This window comes from Artemia sp. Qi Xiang Cuo, chromosome 12 (assembly GCF_049724085.1).
Source record: "Artemia sp. Qi Xiang Cuo chromosome 12, ASM4972408v1, whole genome shotgun sequence".
Taxonomy (NCBI): domain Eukaryota; kingdom Metazoa; phylum Arthropoda; class Branchiopoda; order Anostraca; family Artemiidae; genus Artemia; species Artemia sp. Qi Xiang Cuo.
The window spans coordinates 17,962,374-17,969,803 of record NC_142805.1 but is presented as its reverse complement, the minus strand read 5'-3'; the positions used below and the strand labels follow the sequence as shown (position 1 = coordinate 17,969,803).

Genomic DNA, 7,430 nt, shown 5'->3' with positions numbered 1-7,430 from the left:
AAATAAAAACACTTTTAACTGGCATGGCCCAATCCCTGATGAAATCTTGGCTACCTTCAATAATGTAGCCCAGTATCTCAATTTCATGTCTAATTTTGGAATGATCTATTTCGAACCGGAATGATATCTGTTGACCTACAGAATTAGTTTCCCATATTCCTTGTTTTACTTCTTTTTTTTCAAAGGAGGAAAAATACGTCCTACGGGCGTAATCCTTTATCCGCCTACGCGCCCGAGGGAGGGTTTGCAGTCTGAAGTACCTTCCTTTGAAACAACCCGCCAGAATCTCGAGTGCTTCATCGGCGAGGAACAGTTTGAAAATGGACGGTGTTATAATCTTGATAAGGTTTTGGTGAAGATTTGCATAAATTATTGCAATGACATTTGCATATTGTCTAGTACTTCATTCATAAAAGTGGCATGTGAATTAATGGGCATTAATGAAGTGATTTTGAAAATGGTGAATTTCAGGTTTGGTATGGTTTGGATACTTTTGATAATGCTATCAATGGATGCCTATGCAGCTAATTGGATCGAAGAAAAAGGTTAGTCTTTAGGGAACATATTTAGTCAATATTTTACAGCTTGGCCGTGGAAATGTAATTCAAAATGCGTTAACAGTCTTACAGTATTGGCTAAATGGGGGAAGGGGCCAAAGGTGTACACTTGTCTTAGTGCTTAACATCTGTAAGGAAAGGCCTACCATTTAGGCTTGTATGATCATTAGCCTATACCATAAATTGTATGAGAGTTAAGCCTGTTTACGTTGTTAAGAGAGGAGAGGATAGATACTGAATTTCTTGTTTATAGCTGGAGGAGGAGAGGCTTTGGGCCTGGCCCTTTCTCAACATCACAGGCTTAAGTCATTTCCATAAGTTCCGATATTTTTCATATATTTTGCCTTTAATTTCGTAGTTTTTTTTTTTATTACGGTAAAATTCCAGACTGGATTATGGGCTTCTGTCTATTTTAGAAAGTTGGCTAGACTATCCTGGCCTATGTTGAATAAAGAAGTTGAGGAAGGTGAATGAAACTCAGGAATGAATGATCCACTGAGAAGTACCTACCTCCACCATTTCCCTGTCCAGAGGGCATTGCCCTTTAATGATCTTTTACAATCCTGTGTTATAAAAGTGGGGAAGTTCTAAGCCTAGTGGGGGCTTTTGCTATCTTAGAAAATTGTCTAGTTAAGCCAGGAGAATGATGCTTAAAAAGGTAAATTTTTACCAAATCATATTATTGAGTTGGGAATAAAGTGAATACACCATTTGATGCCCTTTTTTATGCTGATGAAGAATATAATAATCATTTCTATCAGAAATGAATTTCAGCCCCCCCCCCTAACCTAACCTAACCCCACCCCCATATGTGCAAATACATATCCTGAATTGAAATATATAGGGGGGGGGCTAAAATTAATTTCCGAAATGATTGATAGGTTAATTTCCGAAACAATCATAGAAATCATTGTTATATTCGTAATCAGCATAAAAAAAGGCATCGAATGGTATATTCACTTTATTCCTAAACCAATAATATGATTTGGTAAAAATTTACCCTTAACTATACACTCCTTGGACGTTTGTGTGCTCACCTATACAACCATTCCTAAGAGTTGTACTTTTATAACACAAAGTTTGTCCAAATTCATCAAAGGTAGTCTTTTAGAGGGGAAGGGTGATATTGCAGCTATTCGGCCTTTCTGAAGGGAACACACTAATAAAATGCAAATTTTGTTGCTAGATTTTTTATTTTATGCTCCTATCAAAGATCATGATTGATTTTCGGACAACGCTCCCCACCCTTACCCCTAATTCTCCCAGATATAGTCCTAGGACGAATAAGAAACTATAAGAAATAATTAACTTCTCCCTTCATGATATGAAAAATGGGTACTTGTGCATTTTATGGTAAACACGATAGAAGTCAAGTTTGGTTAATGCTGATGCAATAAAATAAAATAGGATGAATATATAATAGTTTTGAAACAAATTTGGGCTATATATTTGCACATTAGGGGGGGGGGTAAAGCAAAGGGTACTGGTGCATTATGCGGGCACTGCGAAGAAGTCAAGTTTGGTTAATGCTAATGAAATAAAATAAAATAGGATGAATATATAATAGTTTAGATACAAATTTGGGTTATATATTTGCACATTAAGGGGGGGGGGGAGATAAAGCATATCATTTGTTGAATACGTAACCTAACCTAGCTACCTTCCCCCCCCCCTAAACCCCAAAAACAATCGTTTAATTATTGTAACTCATTGAGAAACGCCGGCTTTGCAGTCATTTATGTATAGCGGTCTCTTGCAAATAGCCCGTTTGACGGGTTTCGAGACTGGTTTCCTTGATACAGTCTATACTGATGGGCCCGCATAATTCACCAGTACCAAGCATAGCATATATTAAACACATAACATAACCTATGTAATTCCTCCCCCCCTAAACCCCTAAAAACAACAGTTTAAATATTGTAAATGCAATGGAAACCACGCTTTGAATTCTATTTCTCTATTGCAAATACCCGTTTGACGGGTTTCCTGTCTGGTTTCCTTATAAAGTCTATAGCGGTGTTTACCATATAATGCGCAAGTACCGAAAAATGTTTGTATTAATCTGATTAGTTTCCTTCCATTTTCCTCTGTTGTTTAAAATCATTTAAAATAACATTTATATCCACCATTCAATTATTATCATTTAGGCGAAATTAGATTTCATAATATTGAGAATGCAAAAAAAAAACGGTTCAACAAGGAACCCGTAAAGTATCACGAGATTCAGGGGCCTCGTTTTGGGGTGGCAGTTGCCCCCAACCAATAATTTTATTATATAACCTATGCCCCTAGACCATCTGGATATGGACCCCTCAAGCCCCCTCAATAAAATGCTGGGGCTACTCCCCTGCCGAGATTCAATTAATGGAGAAATATATTATTAGGGCTGTATATGGAACCACCAGGAGATGGGGAGTAGGATACTGTCTGGTACTTGTATGATATAGCGAAAAGTGTTTTTTTCTTACCAGAATGTGTAACCAGTGGGCAAATGTTTCGTTTTATGTCATAAATTTACAAACTTTGTCCCTTTTTTGTGCCCCTTTATGTCCCAAATTTCTAAAATGTGTCACTTTTATGTCGTTGTGTCCCAGCACATGGGAATATGTCTTCTTGACATAAAATGTGTCTAGTTGGCAACCCTGCTGATTATTTGAGCATAATGTGAGCTTGGGCCTTTGTTTCGATCATAAAGTAAAAGTAATTTTGTCACAACTAGGCTCTTCAGGGCTATTCACGATTTTCGAAAGCTCGAGCTAGTTCCAGGGAACGAAACGTTCAGGAATGAAGGCAAAGCCCAGGCTAGACCCGAATAGTGCGTCCCTATATCCAAAACTCTCCCTCCAAAAATGTCCTGTATTTTTATTCCTTTATATTAAGGGAATAACACTTAAAAACGGATCAGCAGCCTAAAAATGAGTCTTAAGCTCGGTGCCCACAGAAAGCGAATTCGCTGACGCTAGGAAAATTCGAGGTCGTCAGGCAAATATTTTCAGCTTCGCATTTCCGAAATTCGCAGTTCGCACCTTTCAACTCCGAGTCGACTTTGATTCGCACGATAGATATTCGCAAGACGAAATACAATAAACTTCTAAAAACAAGAAACTGAACAAGGAAACTTTCTTGATCGTTTCAGCTTACCTCTCCGACGTCTTAAAGACGAAAGCAGTAACAATCCACAAATATATTGTTTCTGTCTTTTAAAAATCATATTTGAAATTTCGCCTTCTGTGAGGCATACCATTCGAATTCGCTGTGATGCGAACTCACAAATTCGTCAGCGAAAAAAATTCGCTTTCTATGGGCACCGAGCTTTAGGTAGATGTTTTTGATTTCGCATCTCCATAACTATTTTCGCTGCAAAGTTTGACATGCTCTATAAAAATGGGTCGTCTACCTAGATTGGAACACAAAATCAAAGTTGGTTCGGACCCAGTTCAACTGACGGGAATTGCCTTTCCAAGACCTGCAGTCTAAGAGAAGCAACCTGTAGACCAGACACGGAAAGTACGGGTGGGGCGGGAAAAGAATATTTGCTCCCTATAATGTATTTTCATTGAAAAATGCATTTTATTGATTCGAGAAAACAGCAAATTTATCCCCCTTAGATTTAGAAAATATATTTTGCCCATCTCCCCTACATTTTAGTGAATTGACGCCAGTGGACGAAGGGGTGCCAATTCATGGAAATACAGGGGTGGGATAATATATTTGTTGTTATCCAGGGGAATATTTATTGTTTTATAATTTTTTTTAATCAGATTTTAAATAAATATTGTATTCAATGACAATTACCATAAAAGGTATTATTCAATGAAAATAGCAAGAAATATCGGTTAAAATCTAGGTAGGCAATTCCCCCCCCCCCCCAATTGACGTGCATGAGCGGACCTTAATTTGGGTTGTAAACTCATCAAGTTTCATTCAGATAGCTAAAGGACTTTCCAAGTGAAAAGTCCTTAAGCTAAAGTTTTGTCATGATTTGTAGGCAAAGGAATATTCTGGGACTGATTTCTAATTAATTTTTTAAATCAATTTTCATCATTAATATGATGAAAATCATCATAAATACTTTCTTTTCGCTGAAAACTGTTGAAACATTAAGCTAAAGTGTTTTTCTTCAATTATTTTCCTATTTGTCGTATTATTTTCTGTCGGTTAATTGCAACAGAATGGTTAAATAATAAAATCTTATTTAATAACATTTCGCGGAAATATTTTAATCGGGTAGGAAATTTGAAAGTTCAATTTTATAAGAATTTTAACCGAATTTTCCTGGTTGGAAATTTAAATTCCCTGAAATAAGAACTATTACAGTCAAGGCCGTTTCCAGGGCGGGTTACCTGGTTCGATAAAAAAAAAATCCAGTTAGTAAAAAGTAACAAAATGTATATAAACAAATTTTTGTTGTGTTTTGTAAAGTTTTTTTGTAAATCCCCTCCCCTTTAACGGAAATAACCCCCTTCCTTTAACAAAAATCCTGAATACGACATGGACTACAGAGCATGGGCAACTTATGACACTATGCATGTCTCTGGAAGGGTTTAACGATTGTCTTGAATAATTATTTGTCGAAGGTGGAAGGCTGATTACCCTGTGAAATTGATTCTAAAGTAGTTACTGCTTGCCTGCCATCTGCTTCAGTCCGGAAGTCAAGACATGCACAACTCAGCAAAAAAAGAAGACATCCTTTATTTGTACACGATCAAATTTGACGTGAGCTGTGCTTCTTCAGAAAACTTAGTCAGGAATCAGGAAGGGAAAATAAACTTCATTGAAATTCTTAAAATAACAATATAAAGTGTTTGGTGTTCGTCTATACTTCCCGTTTAATTGTCTGTTCTGGGGTTTTGCAAACTTGAACCCAAATTTCGAAAAATATATCTAGTGTGGTGTCTTTGTGCCTGGTGTATATAGCCATATTTTGGAGAGACAAGGGATACCAGAAGGCTTTTCCACTGGGTTTGGTGCCCATAAAAGTACACACTTAGACCTATACATCTAAATTTTTACTCATTTTAGTGTTTTACATTATCTTCTACATGAAAGTCCTCAAACACATATGTAGGCTACCCGTAAATAAATGCGATCTCATATTTGACATCCTCCGTATTGGACATCCATATGTTGACATCCATGCTTCGACAATCCTTAGGGGAAGTGCAGTATCCCCATCCTTTACTGGTAATGGGTACAGGACTGCGCTCAGGTGAGGAGGCCTTGGTGCTCAATCACCTATAAATCCGAGTTTTTCAATGTTTTCCTAAAATTGCTAAAAGATTCATCTTCCTCGCAATTTTACAAATTAGCCCCCCCCCCCGCTTACTGTGAATTAAGGTCGCGTGTACGTGCCTAGTTGAATTGATAGTAATATCCCAGAAGTTTGACAAGCACACCTACCCACAAGAGGGCTGATTCGGGTTAAATTCTCTGCCTCGAAGAAGCAGCTGAGAATCGTAAGTAGGATAACAAATGAGGTAGAAAGAAAGCAAAATATAGGATTTCCACCAGAAAACAAATAAGACTTTGGGGCGGCAGAACAAAGTACATGCCATGATTTGGAGTGCCCCCTTCCCCGACCCCGAACGAATATAACAAGTAAGTCCAAGCCAATTCTAACCCCTTTCCCCTCGGTGGGGTTTGTAAAGAAAGGTACTAAATTGATAAAATTCAGACATATGAACGCAGTCAAGAACGCGCGAAGCTGATGTCTTAAGGGAGTCTGACATTATTTAGGGAGGGACCAACTTCGAAAAAATGTCAAAACAGGTGAATTCTTAAGAATCTTGAGAATCTCGAGGTTTCGGAAGGTACATGCCTCTAAGCCCCTTCCCTTCTATGTTCGTACCTGTCTTGACGTGAACCTTAATTTCCTAGGTATGAAACTTCCCCCTGTTAGAAAAAAAACCCTAGTTCCTTCATGAAATCGTTATAAAAACAATTATGCAAAACAAACGATTATACTATAATACGTACTTCTTTTTTTAGAGTCTTCTTCTATTTTTTATTAAATAGAACATTCTTCTCTACAGGGTCCAACTACTTTAACGTTTGAGTTATTAACATCACAACCTGGGCATACTCTTGGCTACTTCATGAATTTTGTTTTGGTTTTGGCTATTTCCCTAGATACAGGACAAATTTCTGACAATAATCTTTGAATAGTTGCCTACATTTATGTCCAACGGTATTACATCAACATTTATGCTGCGGTGAGTCTGGAGGTATTATCGAGGGGTTGGTCTCTCTCTGGGCACCACTATACACCCTCCCTGCGATCTGGCTGTGCACACTTAAGCTTTTTCCAGAGCTTTTAACTAAATCAAACATAACTCACGCAGGCCAAGTAAACTTGACTTAAAGTTAATTATTCTAAATTTCTGAAAGGAATTTCCAGAGAAATGATTGGACCAGCACACCTGGGTCTACCGGCTGGGCACACCTGGGCACCGGGCACACCTGTAGACACAGTTTGGGAGAGAGTAACCCCTCGGATATTATGTTCTAATTTCTTTACAGGTTATTTCTAATTCCTCTTCTACTATTAGAAATGCCTGATTTTTTTTTGTCAAACTGGGACAATAATTTGTTAATAGTACACGAGAGCCAAACGATAATGCATCAACAATTCTTCAATGGTAATCCAAAGGCGTTATGTTGCGGAATTCCGTTCAGGTGGGTTCAGATTATTACTGGTTATTATTCTTTATCAACTTCCTCACTTTTTTCAATCTTTCTGTCATATTTTAAAGTAATTTTCAGACAGAAAACACAAGAAATATAAATACGACAAGCGGGTCTATTGCCAGTAAATGAAAACAAAGAAAAGACAAAAACGAATATTATAAACGAATAAAAAAATAAATACGACGA

General features: G+C 37.4%; 1 protein-coding gene across 2 annotated transcripts in view; it reads left to right on the top strand.

The window, feature by feature from the left end:
- Positions 1 to 321: 321 nt before the first annotated feature.
- Egfr (epidermal growth factor receptor) overlaps positions 322 to 7,430 on the top strand; it is a 202,134-nt gene continuing 195,025 nt past the window's right edge. For both annotated transcript variants that reach the window (XM_089098376.1, XM_089098378.1), the window contains exon 1: positions 322 to 545. In XM_089098376.1, the coding sequence (XP_088954502.1) occupies positions 431 to 545 (115 nt within the window). In that variant the 5' untranslated portion in view covers positions 322 to 430. The remainder of the gene's footprint in view (positions 546 to 7,430) is intronic.